We start from the raw sequence: 24,280 nt of genomic DNA on the forward strand, positions 1-24,280 counted from the left end.
TTTTTTTATTGGATATTTTCCTTATTTACATTTAAAATGTTATCCCATTTCCTGTCCCCCCAAATCTCCTATCCTTTCCCCCTCTCCCCTGATTCTATGAGGATGTTCCCACAACCACCCACCCACTCCTGCCTTCCCACCCTGGCATTCCCCTACACTGGGGCATCGAGCCTTCACAGGATGAAGGGCCTCTCCTCCCACTGATGCCCAACAAAATGTCCTCTGCTACGTATGTGGCTGGAGCCATGGGACCTTCCATTTATGATCTTTGGTTGGTAGTTTAGTCCCTGGGACCTCTGAGGAGGGGTATCTGGTTATTCTTCCTTTGGGGTTGCAAACTCCTTCAGTTCCTTCAGTCCTTTAACTCCTTCATTGTGGACCCCATGCTCAGTCCAATAGTTAGCTGCAAGCATCCTCTTCTGTATTTGTCAGGCTCTGGCAGATCCTCTCAGGAGACAGCTATATTTTTTTTGTCATTGTTCCTCTGAAAATTAACATCAGTCATTTATCAAACACCCATTAGGCAAGCACTCACAACACAATGTACTCTTTATGCTGTTGGTTTGGAGGGTGGCTGAGAAGCATAATGATCCCAGGGCTCCATCTCCTTGGGCAATCACAGAGGAAGCACAGAACTTATTAGAATAAGAATCGTGAAGAAAAGACAGTGGGCAGCAAGGGGACAAGGGGAAAGCACTGATTTGATAGTGGAAAGCCAGACTTTCAAACTTTATTCCCAGGTTGGACTCAAATAAAGGCTTCTGGAACAAAACTAGAAAACAGCTTGCGTGACACAGGTTCATGGTTATAGCAATCATTGACTCCAGAAAGCAGCTCATAAATACCATGTGCATTTATTATGCTGCTTTATATTTTCTTTTTTTACTAGATATTTTCTTTATTTACATTTCAAATGATATTTCATTTCCTGGTTTCCCTTCCAAAAAAAAAAAAAAAAAAAAAACAAACCTGTTCCCCTCCCCCCAGCCTCTGCTCACCAACCCACCCCCTCCTGCTTCCTGGCCCTGGCATTCTCCTACACTGGGGCATAGAACCAAGATTACAGGACCATGGGCCTCTCCTCCCACTGATGACCGACTAGGCCATCCTCCATGCATCTGGAGCCATGAGTCCCACCATGTAAACACTCCTTCATTGCTGGTGGGATTGAAAGCTGGTACAACAACTCTGGAAATCAGTTTGACAGTTCCTCAGGAAATTGGACATAGTACTATCTGAGGACCCAGCTATACCACTCCTGGGCATATTCCCAGAAGATTCTCCAACATGCAATAAGGACACATGCTCCACTATGTTCGTAGCAGCCTTATTTATAATAGCCAGAAAATGGAAACAACCCAGATGTCCCTCAACAGAGGAATGGATAAAATATGGTACATTTACACATTGGAAAACTACTCAGGTATTAAAAACAATGAATTTATATTTTCTTCCTTCTGTATGTTCTACCTACTTTTTCAAAAAGGGTAGGGTGGGGACAGTGGGAACTAGTGTTCTCTTGCCCTATTAGTCAATACAATAGAGAGCATCGCCAAGACCGTGCATTTCCAACACATGCAATTCATTCCCAGAAAGCATCAGTCCACATGCAGATCCATCATTTATGCCCTGTGTTACTTGGGGTAAAGAAAGCAGCCAATCAAGGTGCAGATTTCTCAGTTAGAAGTAGGAATAATAGCATCTATAAAGAGTTAATAGTGTTCTAAATAGAAAAACAGGTACCTTGCAAAGCTATCAATATTCTTATTTTATACTCATCTATGAACATTGACTTCAGACATATTGTATGTCAGCCATTATCAGTTATGGACTTTAGCAGTCCTCCTTTGCTCATGGAGGATACATTCCATAACCAATATTGTAATTCTACATTATGCCTGAATTCTACAGACAAATAGTTCAAATAGTTGTCACCAAGTATTCATGGAGGGTGAGTATAGAGAGTAAAATTCAGATTTGCCTGAGCCATTTATGCAAAATTGAATAGTCTTTCCATTTAACCTATTGACAATTCTACAATATACAACAACTTAGCTCTAGACTATATATCAGGCCTGATTGATACAAGGTAGCTGTAATAGATAAATAATTGTTACATTAATCTCCAGAGGAAAGATGACAATGAAAAGTCTGTATATGTTCAATACAGGCACAGTGCTATTTCTGAATAGTTGCAACCTGTAATTACTTAAACCCACAGTTACAGAAACTGCAATTGTACTTTTGTTCCCTAATGAATGCCTAAAGTAAAATCTGGCACAATAAGAGATTAACAGCAACAGCTAATAATAAAAGCAAAGTAGAATAATAATAAATATTCACTATAATAAAAATCACATAGGTATGATTTCTCCTTCCTGTCCCCCTCCTCTCTTCTTTACTCCTCACACCAAATATGTACATTTGTTGGACTATTTTTACTGGACATGGTTAACTATGGGTCCCTGAACTGAGACTAACATTACTACTGTTAAGGAAGGGGAACAGGCATACATTGAACAATTTCTCAAGAACTGCCTTATCTTTGGACCCACAAAGCCCTAAATCTATTCTAATGTTCACTCTAACTTATAAAACTGGATATTTTAATTTTCATGGTTATCCAAATTTTCTGTAAAGCCTTCTGAGAACAATCAAAAAGAAAAAAAGGAAAAAAGAAGGAAGAAAGTAAAGAATGAAAGAGAAAAGAGAGAGAGAGAAAGGAAGAAAGAAAGAAAGAAAGAAAGAAAGAAAGAAAGAAAGAAAGAGAGAGAGAGAAAGAGAAAGAGAAAGAAAGAAATGGAAGAGGGAAGGGAGTGAAGTGGGGATGGGAAGAAAGGAAAGGAAAGGAAAGGAAAGGAAAGGAAAGGAAAGGAAAGGAAAGGAAAGGAAAGGAAAGGAAAGGAAAGGGAAGGGAAGGGAAGGGAAGGGAATGGGTATTAGTATTATTCCTGAAACAAGTAAATTAAATTAGGGAAGCTACCACAGTGCTTCCTTGCCTATCTTAACTTTAATTTTCTGTACTTCTGTTGGTTTTAGTCTTTAGCACTTTCTGTAGCTAATAGCAAAGTAAAATTAAGTTTACATGTAGAGGTAATATTACAGACCCATATAAGGATTGTCTTCTGTTAGGTTTAAAAGCCCAGGAAATACAAGCAAACCCTTGACTGGCCACTCTGATGAAACATCACTGAGCAGTGGGTGTTCTCAGCTCATTCTCAGGAACTGACAACATCAGGTATCAGAGTAAAGAGGGGGCAGAGTACAGAGTGTGACAGGGAGCAAGCAGGCCAGCATTCAATACCATGTGGATGGTATAACATTTGACATTTGGTTACCCAGTATGTTAACATAGCTCCAAAACCGAAGACTATGGAGAGGAGCCAGGCATCTCGACTACTGAATACTGGCTGGTCCTCTACAGATTCTAGATCAAACACACCTCAGGTCTCAAATATAAGAATATTTGCTTACAAAGTATTCACCAGTGGGGTATGTTAAAACCTGGTTTGTACTCTCACTATGCATGACTTCTGTAGAGTTCAGGCATAATGTAGATTTACAATACTGGTTATGGAATGAATCCTTCATGGGCAAGGGAGGACTGCTAAAGTCTATAACTTATAGTGGCTGACATACAATTTATATCAGATGTCAATATGATGAAATCTTGAATCGCTAGGAATATAAGCCTCTATAAGTGCTTCTGGGAGACTGAATATCTTGATTAGGATTACTGACATGGAAATGTCCATCCTGAAAGTGAGTTGCTCTGCTCCTTGGGTTTGGGTCCTAGATGAATAAAAAGGAGGAAGCTAGTTGAGGACAAGCATTCACTGCTCTCTTCTATCCCATTGTGGATGCAAGGGTACCAGCTGCCTCAACCTGCGTCTGCCATGACTTCCCCTCAATGGTAGGCCATACATCCTGGGATTGTACATCAAAATAAATCCTATCTCCCTTAAATTGAATTTGCCATGGGTATTTGATTGCAGCAACAGGAAAAGTAATTGGCATATTCTCCCAATCAGGGCTTGAAAACAAATAATAAATAAATCCATGGATTCCATCTCTTCTCCATTTAGCCATGTCTCAGTGAATATGGAACTGGCCATGGAAACATAAACTATGAATGTATATTTATAGGATTATGAACATGTACCTCTTCCAAGGTGGTGTCTGAGATCCCATACCCTGTCAGGTGCAGGTGCTGTAAGTTCTGATCCAGAGCCTGGCAGAGCCCCTTGAAGCAGGTCTTGTCTGCATCCTTGGGGATGGTGTAGGTCAGCTCACCTCCACTACTCTCTTTGAGGAATGCTTGTGGAATATAGGCCTGTATCAGAGATGTAACATGGGCCACATCCTTAGGCTCCTGGCTTTCTAGGACAGAGGGCTACCAGAAAAAGAGAAATAGGTTAGAAAGCATAAGGAAGGTCACTCCAAACACTTGAGTTCTTGAATAATATGCTCGTAAATGTATCATTTCACAATTCTGTTTCAAAATAAGGATGGACTGCTACATTCAAGCAGGAGAGGCCATTTTTAATGAAGTGTTACATACTTTCTCTTCTTTTTTAAGTTATGTGTCTGTGCACATAGGTATATGTGCACCACTATGGAAGCCTGAGGACAACTTCAAGAGTCATTCTCAGGAAAACTGTCTATCTCCTTTAAAACTCACTGATCCTGGAGCTCATTAATCAGGCTAGACTGGCTGGCCAGTAAGCACCAGGAATTCTTCTGTTTTGGCAGATTACAGATATATGTCATCAAACCTGGCATTTTAGTATAAGTTCTGGTGATCTCACTCAATGCCTCATGTTTGCAAGACAAACACTTTACCAGCTAAGTGATCCTCCAATCCCCTTTTCCTCTATTCTATAAATCATAAATCTATAGAGATTAACCTGGTAAGCCTACATTTGACACATGAGCTCATACTGGTTCCAAATGTTCTGCAACCAGCTTCCAGATTCTCTCCTTCCCAGAGTAATCCTCAGGGAAACTCAAATCTTACCAACTATACTGCAGAGAATAGGTTTGAGTGTTCCAAAAGGGAGAACTAGGACTTCTAGCCAAAGAGAAAGAGGGTCTTCTCTGGATAGCAATACAATCACCACAACTAGATAAAAGGTGAAGAGAAGTTATGGCTCAATGGAATCATGGGTAGCAGTTTTGAGGGTCACTATGAATACAACATTCATGAAGACCTGGGTAGTGACGTTCTCAATTCTAACCCAGGGTCTCTGCTTTTGTTCTGGCTGGTTATAGGCAATGATAACTACAGATGTGACTTAGGTTTGATTTCTCAGGCCTTGACCCTAATTGTTTCATCTCCCTGCTGCTCTGCCTCTCCACCAGGCAAAGTTCTAGTCTCCATAAGACAATGACACTGTCAAAATGACTTCAAGACCACTTCAGCCATCATTCTTCCTGACAGATGCTTTTCACACTTATCAGGACACTCTGATCACTCTTTCCCTTTTTATAATAGAAGACCAAAGGCACCCTAGCATTCACAGAGGATATGCCTCAGTGCTCAGACCTGAAGAGAGTTTTTAAGGCTCCTGGGATATTGTGTACAGAAGGACTACAGTTAGACATTGTTATTATACAAGCGTCATTCTTTGTTTTGGGTGATGTGGTCGGACAGAGCTTCCCCAGTGAAATAAAAGAACAGCACTGCTTACTTGTTTGCTGAGAGTCAGGGTGAGTCCTTGGCCATAGGTCTCCTTCAGGCCAGCAGGAGGAGCATAACATCTGAGCCTCCCCTGCTGGAGAACAGCCACATGGTCACTGAGCATCTCAGCTTCATCCAGGTGGTGGGTTGTGAAGATAATTGTGCGACCTATGGCCAAGCACATGACATATCAGAACGAGCATTACAGGGACCCTTTCCTGTAAACCAGGTGAATTGGGCTAGGATTGAAAGAGAGTCACCAGTGTTAAACTGGGGGGTGGGGGACTGGAGTGGTGCTGTGTAAACCTAGACAAGTCTACTTTGAGAATTAGAGATCCTAAAATCTATCCTTTACAGTGTCCCAAAAGGCCATGTCAGCTATCTTCACATGCTGCTGTTTTCACATGATATGAAATAAAGGCCCTGAGTCTAGCACCTGCGTTTTCTAGGGCTTAGGTGTAATACCATCCAAACATATGCTGCATCCTAGAAATCACTCAGAAACCCTGATCCAAAGGAATGTGGGAGACATACGTGGGAGCTGGGGGTAGAAGCTTAAGTCACCGGCCTTCCTGTGGAGAGAGGTGGCTGAGTCCAACACTGTGCCTTCCTTCTGCAGAAACACATGTTAAACTCACATGTGTCTACAGTGAATTTGAGAATTGCCTTTCCTTCTGAAGAAAAGAAGACTCTGGTTGACTTTAGGAGAACAGAACCCAGAGAAACTAAAGGGATCTGAGGAAACTTACTTCAGCTATGTAAAAACATGTTGTTCTTGCTTTTAGCTACTTTCACCATTGGGTCACCTGGCCTATCAAATAGAATTAGCATTCATTGATTTTGGTTTCAAGAATAAACTTTTAAATAGAAAATGACAAACTTGATTCTAATTCTACTTAATTTCATGTTTTTCAGTATGAAAATATGAAATATTTTGAAATATGAAAATAAATGAGAAAAATTAAAAGGTCAAAAATCTTGCTCTTTTGTTCTTTCCTTGGTTTTGTTATTATTATTGTTTTATTTTTATTTTATTTTGTTTTACTTTTGAGTTGTATTTCAATTGGTAGTCAAAGTTGGTCTAGAGATCACTATGTAGCCCAGGGTAACTTGAAGTATATAATACTTCTATTTCAGCCCTAGGATTGCTGGGAAGCAAGCCACAGTAGCTGGCTTTCAATTAATTTTTAGAGTACATCTAGAAAGAAAGAATGGAATGTAGTGCAAAGAACAATAGAGAGTGGAATGCCCAGTGACAATTCTTGCTATAGATGAATTGTAAAGACCATAGACAATATCTTTGTCTTCTAGTCTCTGGATGCTAAGAAAATATACTCATTGACTGACCTAGGATCATCAGAGGCAGATTAGTGACTTTGACTAGAGCTCTTATGAAGTTCAGTTGCATGTCACCATACAATACAATGGTCTAAAAAGAGAAGTCTACTCAGCCCACATTCTCAATGAAAAATAAGGACAAAATAGTACTGTAAGAGGCTGAGAGAACAGAAAGAGGAACAGAGAGACATTGGCTAAATTACACAAACTTTAGTAATTTTCAGACCTGTTACACAACACAGTGGCTATAAATAGTCATTGTACATGTGAAAATTACTGAGAGATGAGGCCTTCAATACTATACACACACACACACACACACACACACACACACACACACACACATACACACACCAAAAACGTGTTTATAAGGTGATGGTCATGTTAATTAGCTCTGTTTAATCTTCTCTGTGCATATAAATATGAAACATCACGCCATATGTAGTTTTTATTGGTCAACTACACTTTACTAAAGCTGGAAAAGATAAGTAAGTAATTCCTAAAGAATCTAGATCACAGCCATGGATATTTGATCCATGAAGGCCCCTGGCAGATGTTACAAGAACCTGAGACGCAGTTCTATTCTCAAAGGATATTCTCTCAAACCACTAGCTTATTGTACTGATTCTGGTGGTGCAGCCTACCCTATCTAGAAGCTCTTCTCCAAAGTTGAATTTCCAGAATTTACCTATTGAATAGTTTTAAAATGATAATATTCTGTCATGTGTGGAAGAGTCCACACACCAAATACTGAGGCATGCACTTTTGCAAACAGCTTGTTGAGTCATTGGAGAAAGCATTTCTTCTGCAGTGGTATTGATGAGTGCAAACTCAAAATTGAGAATAAGAGACATAGAATGCTTTGTGTCAACCTCTCCCCTCAACCTTCCCCCCAAAAGAAACAGTTGATACAGGATGCCATTGAAGGAAACTTTTAAAAATAGGGGTGCTGAAGTATATGTAGTTCTTCATAGTTGATGGCTTCTGGTGGGGTTGGGATGGGGAAGAAATTGGACTTGTTTTGGTTTGTTTGTTTGTTTGTTGTTTTTCCTTTTCTTCTTTGTTTTGGGGGAGATCACAAGAGTGGACCTGGGAGAACTAGAAAATGAATGTGATCAGGTACATTATGTAAAATTTCCAAAATCCATAAAAGTAGTAAAATTAAATTTTTACTATGTTAAAAAAATACATTTTAACTTCTGGTGTTTCAGAGAGAGAGGGCAGGGAGGGAGGGAGAGAGAAAAAGAGAAAGAGAGAGGAAGGGAAAGAGACTTATGAGTTGATAAGGTAGTCTCCTTTTGCAACAGAGAAGACTGAAGCTTAGAGGAACAGGGCCATCTCTCCAACCTCACAAAGGAAATGCACAGCCAGTCTGAAACCTCGTCTAGGCATGTGGTTGCAATATGTCAGTTTGGCCTTGTGTCTCTTGCCTCATTACTGATTTTCCCATGGGACACACTGAAGTGTTGGCATCAGGGCTGATCAAAGGCTCACACTGCTCACCAAAAAAACAAGAAACACAAAAGAGACTCCCAATAGATTGAGCACCTTGCACACAGTGTTCTGATGGTAAGTCTCTTTTCTACTCGGCAGCTAACATTTGTATCCACAGTCTTAAATCTTTCTCACAAAGCTCCACCACTTGCCAGAAGCTTTGAGGCTGTTTACAGGAACGGCTATACATTTTCATTTTTGAAGACATGTTTTCCTCTTACTACTCTCCAGCTAATCTTCTTACAGACTATTAATTTTGCACTTCAATCAGTACAGCACCAGTTCCAAAGGAGTCTTCCAAAGATGAAAATAATCATTGTTAAACAACAACGGGTGTAACAGTGGAGTTTAATGAAGACAATCTTGTTCTCAGACTTGCACGGCATCTGTCTATTCTGATTACTTAAACTTTAAACCTTCCATCAGCTAAATGTTCAAGAAAGGAAGAGCGGAAGGCCGGAGAACAAATCTGTGAGATGGCATCCTTTGGACATTGTGTGGCTGTTACACGTGTGAGCCCCAGCAGTGTGGCTGCCTGTATAAGGTCAAGCCAGTTGTTGATGAAGGAGGAAAAGTAATTCTTTCTTGAGGAGATGGCCACTGCTGGGTCTTCTATGTTCTGGTGGATAATTCCAACCCTATGCACCTCTGGGAAGTTCTAACTAGATTTAATGGATTATAAAGCACACAACAACAAAAAGACATGAAGTTGTGAGGGGGCAGGTTGGGGAGTATATGGAAGGAGTTGGAGGCTGAAAGGGGAAGTACATATACTACTTCATCATATACATGTATGGAACACTCAAAAGCTAAATTCCAGAACAGAGAGAGGAGAGGGTTCCCAAATAATTACTTTCAGTCACTGAGGGACATATAGTCATTTTTTTCTTTAGGGAATGACTAATAGAAAGTTGTTTATGTTGCAGTAGAAGATGGCACACTCATACATATGTGCACAGCATTAGATGGACTCAGTGAGCTATTTTTCTAAAGCATAAAGTTGGAAATGTCATGTGTTAGTGAGGTAGGGAGAACTGGAGGGAGGCAGTGGGGGATGAGTTTATTCAAAATGCAATATATATACATATATATATATATATATATGTTTGAAATTTTCCAATAAAAATTTTAAATGAAAAAATTATGAATTGTTAAAATATAGTTAATATGCATATTAAGAATGATTCTATCTCTGATTTTTTAATCAAATAATAGTAATGGGATTGCTGTATTTAATTTGTACAATCCACAGGAGCAGGGTCATTATAATCCATTTATCTAACCTTCATCCATCTTCTTTATCAGTCCCCACTCAAAGTGGCAGAAAAGTCAGGAATCCAATCTCAAATTTTAATTAGTGCCCATAAGCTACAGCCAATATTTCTCATCAGAGCTTCACATTTTCTCATTTGGGGCCCTTCTCCCCAAAGGACATACAGGTAAATAAAGCAAAGAGGTGAAAGGAAACATTAAGGTTAGGGGTGAAGAGTATTTCATCTCTTTTGGTCTGTGTGTGATGACTGAGACCAAGAGGCACTGTCCTCTTATTCCCAGCATTTCTAGATTGGGCCGGGACTCCCTAGAGGAGTCAGACCAGAGTGCTTCATATGCTATGACACCAGCTTATCTGAGGAATTCTAACTGCAAACTGAAATCTGCCTGGCCTCCAGAAAGACAGCTTCAGGGCCAGCATCTCTTATGAGCTCTGGCTCCCTCTCTGTATTGCAGATGAGGGTCGGGGAAGAGTGAAAACACTAGATCCTGATGCTTTCCTGGAGCCAAGTTTTATCTAGCATCCTGATCTCTGAGCCTACTAGAATAGTCTGTACCACCATGGTCTAAAGTGAAAAGACTGCCATAGCTAGTATTAATTATGACCTTAAAGAGTCTAGAATCTTTTGGGAAAAAAAACCTGAATTCAGTGATCACCTACATCAGCCTGGGCTATGGGCATAGTTGTGAGGAATTGTTTGGAATGATGATTGATGTGAGAGCATTCAGCCCACTGTGGGCTCCTGAACCATCCCTAGGCAGGTGGGCCTGAGCTGAATGAGAGGGAAAGATAGGAAGTTATCCAGAGAATGAGTCAGGAAACCATGTTTGTACATGGTTCCTGCCTCCAATTTACTGTCTTGAGTTCCTGCTCTGAATTTTTTCAATGATAGATTATGACTAGGAAATATGTGATAAAAATTAAAATAAACCATTTTTCCCAGGTTGCCTTTGGCCCAGTAACAGGAAAGCAACCTAGAAAAAGGACTAACCCTCACTTACTGGAAGGTTTGAAAACATGAGCCCAATCAGAGTTTTTCTAAGTTAATTGTCTGCCACACCAGTGGAAAGCTGACTAACTCAGGAAAGCTTGTCCTTGATGACTTCTAATTGCACCCTCTCACTCTTCATGCTTCTAAAATGGAACATAATTTAGGCAAAACCAACTTCAAATAACATCATCCATAATTATAGCTGATTAATAGTATCATTGCTAATACTAAGTTAAGAGATCAAACACAAAGTAGGTATTCTAAGTATATTAGTAAACATATATATATATATATATCATAAAATATTAGAATATTTTGCTTGTTCTAAAACATTATCATGCATCCTCAATTGTAAGATGATTTGCTTCATGCATACAATAGCCATCCTTTTTCTAAGTATATCACTGTGGATCAAGAAAGTGGAATGAGTCTCACCACCTACCTTCTCGGTACTTGAGTAGAATGTCCCAGAGGCTGCGACGGGAACAAGGGTCCACCCCACTGCTTGGCTCATCCAGAACCACTGTCTTTGACATGCCCATGAAAGCAATGCCAATGGAGAGCTTCCTTTTCATGCCTCCGGAGAGAACTCCAGCTGGCTTGTGCTGATGCTGAGTTAGCTCTACTTCATCAAGAGTTCTGGAACAACAAGGAAGTCCTCATTCTTCTCCCTCAACACCAGAGCTTTTCTCTGGGCTTCATGTCATATACAATGGCTTATAGTGCCTGGAGTTTTTATAAACCATATAGGGGTCTTATGTCAAGAGTTAGGTGTGCTGGGCCTAGTAGCATTGCCCTTCCACATGGACAGATGACAACCACGTCATTGAATCAATCATGATGATAGTCACTGTATCTAAGTACTATGTGTGAAAAGTACATTAGTCAACTTTCTAGAGAGGCATCTCCTCTCTTTTTACTCAAGTCTCCTGCAAAGAAGGGGCTGCATTCTTCTAGTACAATATGGAGAACAGTCCATTAGCAGAGCAAACCCCCAGGGCTTGCCAGAGTTCTTGAACTCTCTGGCCCATCCACATGAAATTTTTATGGCCCTATCTAACTGACTATATAATCATTAATTTGTAATGATGTCCTGTGCCAAGTAGAAATCATCAATTTTCATTAACATTAGAATAAGTCTCCAATTGTTTTTCAGTCTTGAGACTTCTAGATTTCAGAAAACTGGCAAAAAGACTTTTTTGTATTGGTTCCCTTAAATACTTTTCCATATATTTTGATCATATTCCTTCTCCTCCCTCCCACAACTCCTTCTGGATTCTCCCAACTTCCTATTCATACAAATCTATATTTTTCTCTCTATCTGAAAAAGATAGTCAGACAATCAAACAAAAAAGTCAAAATGGCAAAAAATACAAGTGCAAAACAAAGCACACACAATAAAATAAATCATGGAATCCTTTTTGTGCTGGTCAGTATACAGTGAGTAAGAGACTTTGGAACACTCAGGATTAGATGGGATGTCAAACCCCTTTGCTCAAAGCTCAGGGATCTATTTGAAAGAGGAAATAACAAGATTTTAACAGCCAGGGATAATGGATGGATGCCTCCAGGGAAACAATAGCTTCCAGACACAATAGGGCTGGTGCACATATGAACTCATAGAGACCATGTCAGCATGCACAAGACCTGGACAAGTTCAACCCAGACAAACCCTCAGCATGGAGAGGGGAAAGTAGACCCAAAGTCCCACCCCTAACCATGAAGTCATTTGCAATTGGGAGCTGCTAAGAGAGGGAAAATCTCTCTTCTCCAAATGAAACAACACTGGGTACACATCAGCTACACTCTGTATCAGACCCCATGCTCAAGAGTAGTTGGCCAACAGAAAGACTTTTAATGTGGCAGGCCCTACTCTTATCTCTTTTCTCCAACAATTCCAACACCACTATGCTTTAAAGGCCACACAATGGCTACATACTCTCATTATTTACTTTAAGTCTTTCCATTTAAACCTTTCCTAACCAGCAAGAGTGGAGACCCTCCCTATGAGTGACAGCCCTGACTTAGCACTTCCTGACAGCCTACAGTGTAAGGGTCACTCTGCAGCAAGGGAGGAGAAGGCTGCTAGCCAGGTGCAGGGTGCAGGAGAATCACAAGGGCTCCACACAGCTGAGCTTTGAGAACACTTGGCTCCTGGAATGCTTCCAGATTCCTAGGAAAGCAGCAAGTGAATGACAGGGACTTCCTTGTCTGATGAATAAGGAAAATTTTCTTGTCAGTTTCATTCTTTCTCATCTTTTCTGCCTGATACATGGAGAGTGCTCGAATCAGCTTCTTACTGTCTAGTTTTCACCCAAGAGCCAAGGCACTTTGTGTTTAATCCAAGACTTAGAATACTTTCTGCTTGCTAAATCTCTACCAAATCCCAGGCAAGACTAAAGTGTTGTTCTCTAGGTGTTGCCATGGTTGAGAGGACCCTAGCAGGAAGGCAGAGAAAGGATGGTTCAGTTCAGCAAGTATCTGAACTCTATAATCTACCAACAGCTTTCCATGTGGACTGTTCTAGCACAATGAAGGACAGGATCCCATTAACTCCATTTGAGTGTATATGAATGACAAATGAGGTGGCAAAGAAAATCAACAAGAAAACAAGTTTAAAAAAAAAACTCTCAAATGCTTTCAAATTTGCATGTACTTACAAAGTGCTTCCTGTTTTATCCTTCTATGGACAATGCTCAGGGCCTGTATCTGTATCTGCATTCCTAGAATCCCATGTGGACGGATGTTGTTGATGACATACCCTGGCATTTAAATCAATGAATACAATACCAGCCAGTATCAGTGGATTTGACTATTCTCCAGGTAAAGCCATAGTGTAAGGCCTGTTGGACTCTTGGGTATTGTCTGAGGACAGTATATGAAAGCCTCAGTCTGGGGCTAAAGTGGGACACTATTGCAAAGCCTGGTCATTCCCAGCCTGCTAGCTTCAGGGCATGCTCACTTGCTTAGAGCAGACATAAAATCAGAGAAAAGTAAACTATTTGCAGACAATGCCTAAGTGTTTTGTTTTGTTTTGTTTTGTTTGTTTCATTTGATTTTAAAGTCCAAGACGACTCAAAGGCTAGTGTTTTTCTAACTAAGGAGGTTTGGCAAATCAAAAGAAAATAGATAATTTCTATGAATTTAAATCTCTAATTTATCATTAAAAAGGACAGAGAATCTCCCTAATAAGAACATCGCTAAGCAGCACAGAAACTGGAAAAGACTTTTTCTCATGTCAAGTCCCAGTTATGTGCCAAAAATGTATTTGGAAACTTCTCTTCAATTATTTATTCATTTATACAGCAAAAGTTTACTGAACCCATACAATGCATGGTACCTGCTACCTACCTACTAGGGGCAGATAAATAAATCAAATTTTGTCTGTGATTCAAGAAACTCAGAGTCAGGTGAAAAAGGCAGATAAGAAATTACAATGAAACACAAAGAAGCTAAGTCCCAGGTTCTGAGGGAATGCCCTCTGACTTTAAAGGAAGTAGCAGAAGGAATCCGCCAGATGGACAGTGAGATTTGGCAAGGTGGTGATGTTTGAGTAGTGAGTTCCAAAGAAAGTTGTAAAACAGTTGCCAGGACTTGGAGGGAAATGAATGACATATGCAAAACATAACAACAAAATCCAATTCTCTCAGGAAAGGGGAGGCTACAAATGAAGCCTAGATAAGATGCAACAAATGGCCCTGAGTCAGGTCTTATATCTGTCCTAAACCCTCTCTCTTTCTAGGTCCAGTTATAGGGCAGGTGATTCATCAAGATTTTTAAGCCTTCTCTCCCCACTTTCTCTAAGACTGCCAGCCTTGAAGCCAGGTCACTGGGAGCTATAACTGTTACCATATTGCTGTGACATGCCCGTGCTGGGTGTGTTCTTAGACCTCTTCCTAGATTTACTCTCTCGGGATTCTTAGGAAAATTTCACATCCAACATGGCATAGTCCCTCTCTGCCTCCACTACTCGCCTTTACTCTCAATTGAGCACATGGCCCTGCCTCCAGAATCTCACTTCTCTGCATCCTTTATGTATTTTGTTGGTTTACTACCCCATTACTTCCTCTCACCCCCCTCCCACAGAACCTCGTCTTCCTCCAGCAAGTCCCCTCTTATTTTCATGTGGTCTTTGTTTTGTTTGTTTGTTTTTGGTTTTTGTATCTTTATTTGATTGGTTTGGCTTTGTTTGTTTCTGTTTGCTTGCTTGCTTGTTTAAGTATACCAAGTTTAATTAGGGTTGCCTGCTTGAGTGAGAGGAGGTGTTATTTACTGGAACATGGGCTCTACTAAAGAAAATAACTCCCCTTTCTCCAGCAACCATTAATTTTCTACATCTCCTTCAGGAAGAGTAGGGCTTCATGAACCCCTCCTAAATACGTGGCAAAATGTTGACAAGCCTCATTTTGTGTAAGTCTCATGCAGGTAGACATAGCTGCTGTGAGTTCATAGCTACAATTGACACATCATATCCAGATGACAGCATTTCATAGCCCTCTTCTCTGTCTCCCCTCTCTTATATTCCCCCTGTCCTCTTTTCTACAATGTTCCTTTACTCTGGGGCAGATGAGACAAACATCACATATAGCACTAAGCACTCGCTAGTCATTAATTGTCAGCTCTTTGATTAGTTATGAGTCTCTGCCTTGTCCTTACCCACTGCAAAGACAGGCTTCTTTGCCCAAGGCTGAGAGCAGCACCACTCTACAGGTATAAAAACAAATGTTTAGAAAGCAGTTTGACATCACATCCATTTAACAAAACAACAGTATGAGATTCTCCTATAGGGTCTATGACCTCCCAAGCCATGGGCTCTTGGAAAGGTTCCCAGTTTCCAGTTTCAAGCATAAATTCCCTCTTGTGTAGATCTCAACTCCAAGAAGAAAGTGATTGGTTACCCTCATAGCCATCATGCTACTACTGCACAATAGCCATGCCTTGTCTGGCAAGTTGGTACTGTCATTCTCAAATTTCATGCTCAATAAGACCACTGATGACTGCTCTTCCCAAGCAACTTGAGTTGTATGTTCCAACACTATGAATGCTAGTCAGGATTGTGGAGGATTTCAGTTCCAACTTCATTTCTCTAAGCTTGCAAACATTTAATGTGGTGTCTTCAAAGACAGAGTCTCTTACCATCTAGTTCTTGTGAACATCTATGAACAGTAGCAATAGTCACTATTGTTTTAGGGACCTCCGGGGTATCCCTGACAAATAACTCACTGGAAGACATCTCTCACCTGGCACTGGGAGCTTTGTTTAAGCATTTATAGTTTCTAGGAGGATTGTTGTTCACTTGTGCAGGGAACTTCTGTTCAAACCCATATCTTCATCTGTATCTCTATCTCTGTCTCCACCAATATATGTATTCATGTGAGGGGGTTCTCATGTAGCCAAGACTGATCTCAAATGTTCTATACAACAGAAGCTGACTTTGAGATCCTAATCTCCTAATCTAGCCTCTGCCTTCTAAATATGAAATTACAGCATGGGGGACAATCCCAGCATATGTACTCTTAACTCTAAAATAATACTGAAAGCTGATAAAGGTTCCAGACACACTACCTTGCCTCCTACTACCTTGTATTGCTGCATCAAGTATGCTCTCTAGAGAGATGATCTTTAGCTTCTTTACAAGGTCCCTTAGCTGCCCTATAACCAGCAATGTCCCATCAAGCAATCTCCTCTCTAGCTCCATCCAATCATCCATTCTCTTCTGGACCACTATCAGCAGTAACAGACACTATGCTACAATTCCAGTCTTCACACTGTCCTGTAATCTCACTTGCCCAATATGGTATCATTCTAGTTCTCTGCTCCTGTTTTAAAAAAAGCTGTAAACATGTGCTATTACAATCTTCCCTTGCCTCTCTCCTTAAATGACCTAGAAAGACCTACCTCTATCCCCAACTTCCTTTTTGAAGTTCAATAATTGTGGCTATGTAGTGAGGCAAATGTCAGGTATCAGGCTTTATCCAGAACAAAACTGAAGCATCGACCCCTCCCACCTTCCTTAAGGGGCTAGGATCATCTGCTGGTTGTCCTTCTTCTCTACTCCACTTTCCTTTGGTCTATTCATCCTCATCTAACTTCATCATCAGGTTACTGTAGATGTGACACAATCCATCGTTCTCTCTCTGCTCCACTTTCATATACTGACCTCATTTTATACCAAGAAAACCTGTCCCTAACCAGGGTTCTATAATGTCCACCAGAATTCTTGGTGGTAGCAATACAACAGCATCTTAATGGCTCCAGGTCCAAAGATGGTCCTCTCTTGACTATTCTTATCTTCCTTAGACCAAAGGAGGAACAGAACAATTATTATCTGCCTCTTGACAAGTGTTCACTTCACATATTCTACAAGATCTGCTACCTCCCTTGAATTCGCATGTTAATGAATTCAGACCTTAAGGAAAACAAGCTGTGTTACAGAACACTAATCAGAAGTATGTTGGCTTGAAATCAGATGTTTTCAGTTTTCCCTCCCTCTAATTGAGAACTACTGTCCTAAAACATGATCTCATTCTGATTGCTTTTGTGTAAATTGGCTTTGTTGCTAGGTAACATGCTGTGAATTGATAACTGTTAAAGGTTGCCTGGCACCCAAATAAGAAAATGAAGTCTATGTAGTATTGTCAGGAGCTTGATTTAAGCCCCCAGTCTCAATCACAGTAGAATTCAATATGGCTCAACATAGACACAGATTTTCACATTTAAATAAGTATGTAGACTCAAGATTTAAATATATATGCATATATACTTGGCAAAAAGTAAAACAGTTACTTTAATGTGGGCAAAAGAGTACAAGCAAGAGAGGGAGGAGACAATAAATAGCAAAGGGTGCAAATGAACAGGAGCAAAGTGCAATGGCAAGCATATATGGAAATGTCACAATAAACCCATTATTTTATATAATAACTAAAAATATGCAAAAGAAATTTTAATTAAAACTAGTGACCTATGCCTTTATAGTAAAAAGGAATATGTTGTATGCAGCCAATTGTATATCTAGTATATATGTAGTCCATACAAAACCTAGTTATTTCATATTAAGAACTAACTCAAGTTTGAGATGATTTTAAGTCATACATATTAAGCATGTTCTCTGTATATTGAAAAGATAATTGTTATTTATATTATTTATACTATCATTCACTCTGAAAAGATATTATGGGTGAAGATTGAATAGCCTTTTAAAGCAGAGAACATACCAATGAGTTGGATTTTGAGAGAGAAAGAAATGTTTATACAAACTTTGCGGTACCATATGCCACTTTCCACAAGAGCTCCTGTCCCTTGAGGATTTTTTCCATGGGTTTGAATTTGATTTGCATCTGACCCTCAGAAAGTGAGCATCTGTCCAGGGGGACATTTGATTTGTTTTACATGTGCCCTTGTCATAGCTGGTGTCTAAACTCAGGCAGCCATCACAAGTTGAAATTATCTAACTACCCAGTTCTTCCAAGAGTGAGCAAAGGAGACCTGTGCAGCAGTGCATTCTTCTGAAGCACTCTGTCACTTTCTACTGAAACTTTGTACTAAGAGACAATCACAAGGAGCTGCAGTGGGATTTCCACTGATGCTCTGCTCTCACTTCCTGGCCCCTGAAACATATGCAAATCCCCTATTCTGGGTATATGATCTCGTTTTATTTCTAACAAAAGAAGTACATAACACTACCTAGCCCCATCCATCTCGAATCTTGTGTGTATACACAGATAATTCTATTCAGTTAAGACTCTTCAGAGAATCTTTAGAGGAAGCATCCATAAGGAGCTGGGGTTCCCTCAGTCCCTTAAGATCTCTACTAAAGGATGCTAAGGGAAAGATCTTGACCAAATTCTAAAGCTACTAGCACCTATACTCATTAGATGTATTGATCATAGTAACAATTTTCACTTCTCAGGCCATCAGACTGTTCACAGGGCTAGGTATATTGTAGCCAAGGCAGTGCACTAAAATGGTCTGGAACCTTCCTCTACCCTGATAGTCTTGTCAACCTAGAAGCCACTGTTCCTACATGCTGCAACCCGGGGTAAAACATCCAAATGCACTTGTCTTGTAAGAGCCCTAGGGCAGACCATCATTTCCCTAGATGAGTCATTCATCTCTCTGAGGATCAGCTACCATGTCTGCAAATTGGAGACAGCCTCCATATTGCTCTGGGAAGATGATTTCAAATGGGACCACAACATATTCTCCATTTCCTGAAGCTTCCCTGGAGCCTCCACTGGCCTACTCCTCCCTCAGCCCCTATCTGTGCACTGCTGTAAAACAAATCTTCCCCTTCAACCTATACCACCACCTGTCTTCTCCTTAGTTTCCTATGCATCCCTCTGTCCACTCATGTCCACAATAAACTTGTGATGTAGCCCACACTACTCTCCAGGCTGTGGGAGACTGGAATAATGTGATTTCTGCCTTTTATCTGTTATTCTAGCTTTATTATTAGTGTTTCTTCACCTGTGCTGGTATTGATGAGGAAGGAAACAACAGGGGGGCAGCTGCTTCTGTCTACAGTCATTCTAGAGACTGTGCATCTGTTGTGGTATGGAGAAATCTACCTTCCAGACCTCAGACCAATGATAATCCGCAGTTCACTCACACCTACATACCTGATAAATTTGATGCTCTTTAGGATGCCAAATAAGGTTCTTTCAACCCATTTGCTTGTCTTCTTTTTTATTTTGCTTATTCCAGGACAAGTAGAGGCTCCCTTTATTTCAGATACACGAAATTTCTATTTCCTCCCTATCCACATTCCCAAGCTGCTTCAGTTCTTCCCCATTTCAAAGACAATCTAGATAAATCTAGTTCTTTTCAAGCAAAGCCTTCTCTAAGATCCCTGCTGTTGTTAGTTCTGTCATACCTCCATGTATAAGAATCATTTACTACTTTTTCTCATATTTATAGAAACAGGTGATATTATTAAATATCTCTGAGTTCTTCACGTGCATAAATGGACAAAGGAGGGAAGGGAGAATAGTGAACTGTTTACTAACTTGTTGACTTGCTGCTGTAGCTCCTTCTTGGTCCACCAAGGTGCTTTTATGGAGGCAAAGAGCATTAGGTGTTCCCTCACAGTGAGGTTGTCCAGGAGAACATCCTGCTGTGGACACACGCCCAGCTCCTCTCTGACCTTGGACAAATCTGTCTGCAGGTTCTTGCCATTTATGATGATGGTTCCAGAAGTGGGAGGAAAGAGCCCCATCAGCATGGATCTACAGAGAACAAAGATCAGTACAAACAGCATCTGGATACTATGAACATCAATGAGCCCCTTGAATCCCAGGTGGCTTATGCAGCCTGTTGACCAGCTTTCTACATGGTCAATTAAAAAATAGGGAATTCATGGGGATGTTGGAGTGTCCGACTATTAAAAGTGGGCATATGAATGTGCCCTGCCTCCCCGAGGAAAGGGTACGATTGTATTCCTCTACAGTGGGTCAGATTTGGGGGATGATACAAGTAAAAGATGGTAGACGCAGTTCCATTTATATGGAATTCTAGAATAAGTAAACAAATTAGCAAATAGTAGTTCAGTGGCCACTTGGGAGCTATGACCAAAAGATGACACAGGAAATACTAAAAGTGAAAAGAAATGTTCGATATCTTCACTGTGGTGTTTGCTCTGACAGATAAATATGTCAACCCTCACTGAACTACCTGTGTAACCATGTGACACAATACAAAAACTACACCTTGAGATATTCAATTAATAACTCTCAGTTATAACCATTTCCAAACCTATTTAGGGAATATAGTAAGGTAATAAATGTAGTGATCTCTCAGTATCCTTGGGAGTTGGATCCAGTACAACCCACTTATACCAAAATTCAGATACTCCATTTTACTATACAAAAGTGACAGCATGTATACAGTCTATATAATCTTTCTATGTACTTAAATCATCTATATATTATATTGTTGAACAGATACTGACAAGAAAAATAATATCAGTACATAGGGCAGATGCAATACTTTTCAGATAGTTTTGATCTCGGCTAGGTAAATCCATGGAAGTAGAATCCGTAGACACAGAGATTCAAGTATACCTACTCTGTGTGATTCTCAAAGGCCTTTTGTTCTAAATGGTAAAGATCCAGTTTAGTAATTGGCTCTCAGGCTCCAGCCACTGCCAGTAAGCAAGAAGGAAGCACTTCAGATGACTCTGAACATACTCCAAATATCACTAAGAGCCAAGTAGTTACTGAACCCTGAAACATCCAGAACCTTCGCATTTCATTCTCATCCTTCAGTCAGATGAGCAAACCAAGTGTTCCTCATAAAATATGTGCATTAGCAAAGGTTTGCTGAGTTATTGCTTATATAACTAAGACATTCCCAATTTTCAAGTCCTAAGAAAGGAGAGATTGCCAGCTCTATCTCAGCCTGCAAGGTACAAATGTAAACATTCTACTTTCTCTTCTTTTGATTCATTTCCAGGGAGAGCTTTCTGGAGCTCCACAGACATTATTTTTCTGCCTTTCTTAATAAGGTTGAAGCCACTTCCTTTTCATTCTTCTTACTAATCATACGTTAGACCTGTGTACATTTGGTAAAAAAAGTAATGAGTGATTTGCTCAAAAGATACACTCCATAATTTTGGCAGTTAGCCTTAAATAAGGCACTGTTCCACAACCAGCTCAAGGCTATGGATATTTGAACTTTTTTTCCCCCTCTAGGGCTACATGATTGAATTCTTTAATCAAATCTGGAACTATTGGATCCAAATCCAAAATCCAGGACTTAGCAAGAAAAGAGCCAAAGGAAAAGAAGATGAAAAAAGAAAAAGAAAAATTCTTAAAGCTTGCAAAGATTTCTCTGCTTTTTTTTCTATAATTATTCAAACAAAGTTATACTTTATTAGGTGTCAGAGGACTTCAAAAGATTAAAAGAAAGCATGATGTGTTATTTTGTAGGAAATGAATGATGTTGGGGCATTAAAAACATATCCATCTACCTCTTCCCAGGGATCTACTCCAGGTCTAAAACATAATTGAGGACTACCGGAGGAAGGTCTTCGGATAGAGAACTTGTTCTTTCTTTTGAGTCTTTAAGCTCTATGTTGAAATGAAAGCAAAACCACAATGGAAAAATAAAAGTGGAAGATGAAGCAGGAAAGAGTAAGGATGAAGGGGAAAAGGGAAAGAGGGAGGAAAAGGGGAAGAGGACAGAAAATAAAGTCTCTAAAATGGGGCACACACATGATGGTGGTTTTCCCTGCGCCATTGCTTCCCAGCAGGGCTGTGATCTGGTCTCTGTGGAAGGTGAGAGTGAGTTCCTGGACAGCCACCTTGTGATCTTCATACTCCTTGGTCACAGATATCAGAGCCACTCCTGGGCTACCTCCTCCCATCTCTCCTGGGCCATTTTGCTGGGAGAGCCCTGTGTGGAGAATGTATGTTCACCATGAAAAGATTTCAAAAGCTAGAAAACAATGCCAACACTATCAAATCATCTGTTCCATTGGAACAGGATTCTAGCTCCAGGAGGCATGCCAAGCTCCACAGCTTTTATTACCAAAAAAAAAAAACAAACAAACAAACAAAAAAAAACCAATAAGCAAGATATGTAATGGCAAAATAGGTGGAAGTCACTGACATCAAGATTTTGATCTCTTATAATAAGAGAACCACTGTGTAAAAAAATAAAAATAGATACACGCAAAGGTTCTGTAGACAAAGACAGTAAGCAGGCTGGTTATACACCAATGTCCGCAGGAAATCTTTTCCTGACATAGAAATGGGTAGGGATTGGTTAGGTATATTCTAAATCTCCTAACCCATTTATATTCCACTTGGTTAGTCAGAGTTTAAAATGACTTTCAAATATTCATTCAGAATAAAAACCCAGCATGATAGACTCTAGCTAGTCCATAGTGGCCCACTTCCATGAGAATGGCCCTTGTGTCTGGCCCACAGGCAAAGATGATGTTGATGTAGACTGATGGACATAAGTGGACTTGTTCTCCTATATTTAAGGTCTTTTACTTCCCAAAATAAATGTGCTGGTTTTAAGAGGAAGTGATATTCTTATTTTCAGAAGTATCATAGAAGTTAGAACATGTAAAATTTTTTGAAAAATAATGTTATACCTGGGGCAGTTGCTTGCCTTTCCTTTCAGTTTCCTTACACCTGCTCATTTTGAATTTTAACAATCTATAATATATGCATAAATACAGGCAATACACAGAGAGGAACATTGTAAATAACTGGTGATGAGGCCACCCCCCAGGTTCCAGGGCTTATGCAGACACTACCAGGGCACTGCAGCTTAGCCCTGTGGTCATTGCAGATTCCAGAATAACCCAAATGTGGGAGCCTTGGAATCTGTATGAAATGAAAAGTTCTCATTGAAGTAAAAGTCAAAATAACCAACAAAGATGTATCCAATAGAGCTTCTTATTACCCACCTCTGTTGCAAAAGTCCTCATTGAAGAAGAACAGACCAGAACTCAGAGAGCACTGCCTCTTCTCCATCAGACTACATATGCTTTTCCAATAAGATGCAGTGAAGGGGAAATACCATGGTTTCCCTAAACCAAAAGTTCCTAAGAAAATAAGATACAGTTAAAATCAAAATAAACTTTTTTTGGAGGCGGGGGAGGCTTGTACATGAAAACTCTGGAGTAGATTACCTTAACTAATCTGTATGAAACATCATTTCCTGCTAATAAATTTCAATATACACCACATATATAAACCAGTCCTATTATGGGATAACATCTCCCCTTGAGGCTGACCCTAAATATTAGCCCTTTGTTCAAGTTACAGCTATTCCCTAGCCTCCCTCAAATCTACTTCTCCCAAGTGACCTTGAAATGTACTAAGTAAACGAATAAATGCTTGATGCTCTGACACAAAAGCACCTTTCTACTCCCCCGACGCCTGGGATACTAATGCTCCTCTTTGACTGGCCTTTGGTGCATGCAACGGTTACTAGATAACATGTGCATGAGCCTGAAGTCAGTGCCCGACAAAATTATTCAGCAAGAACTTCTACAAAGAAGGATAATTTGTAACACTAGCATTTCCATATGAAACATATCCATATTCTTCAAACACATTGTCCAGACCCATCTCAGTCCATTTAACATTCACTTTCCACTCATTTCATATGAAAAGGAATGAAAGGGCCTCTAATTATTAGCACGGCTGAATCTCCTTTAACACACACACATTGTAGCCACAGTGTGATACAGAGAACTTACCGGAAGGCCTAAACTCTACCAGTGACTAGAATAGAAAAGGCCCAAGGGAAGATGCTTCGGTACTTTAACCATCCAGCAGAAGAAATACAAATGCTTACATACTCTAACCAGAGTGTCCAAATGAGTGTTAAAAAGGAGGGTGAGGGGCAATAACAAGAACTAGTGCTGGTTCCTGCCTTTGTGTTTACTCTGCTCCAGAAATTCTTTTGTTGAAATCCTAATCCCTTAACACTTCAGGACTGAGTGTTTTTAGAAAGGCAGTCTCTAAAGGAAGTAGTTATGCAAAAA

The 24,280-nt window shown here is 40.1% G+C and overlaps 1 protein-coding gene across 1 annotated transcript in view; it reads right to left on the reverse strand.

The window, feature by feature from the left end:
* Positions 1 to 24,280, reverse strand: part of Abca13 (ATP binding cassette subfamily A member 13) — a 437,491-nt gene that overhangs the window by 196,284 nt on the left and 216,927 nt on the right. Inside the window, exons 36-41 of the mRNA XM_031342061.1 lie at positions 23,195 to 23,332; positions 21,987 to 22,167; positions 19,782 to 20,000; positions 11,219 to 11,415; positions 5,691 to 5,848; positions 4,163 to 4,393 (exon numbers count right to left, since the gene is read on the reverse strand). Coding sequence (XP_031197921.1) covers positions 4,163 to 4,393; positions 5,691 to 5,848; positions 11,219 to 11,415; positions 19,782 to 20,000; positions 21,987 to 22,167; positions 23,195 to 23,332 — 1,124 coding nt within the window. The remainder of the gene's footprint in view (positions 1 to 4,162; positions 4,394 to 5,690; positions 5,849 to 11,218; positions 11,416 to 19,781; positions 20,001 to 21,986; positions 22,168 to 23,194; positions 23,333 to 24,280) is intronic.

This window comes from Mastomys coucha, unplaced genomic scaffold (genome assembly GCF_008632895.1).
Source record: "Mastomys coucha isolate ucsf_1 unplaced genomic scaffold, UCSF_Mcou_1 pScaffold22, whole genome shotgun sequence".
Classification (NCBI taxonomy): domain Eukaryota; kingdom Metazoa; phylum Chordata; class Mammalia; order Rodentia; family Muridae; genus Mastomys; species Mastomys coucha.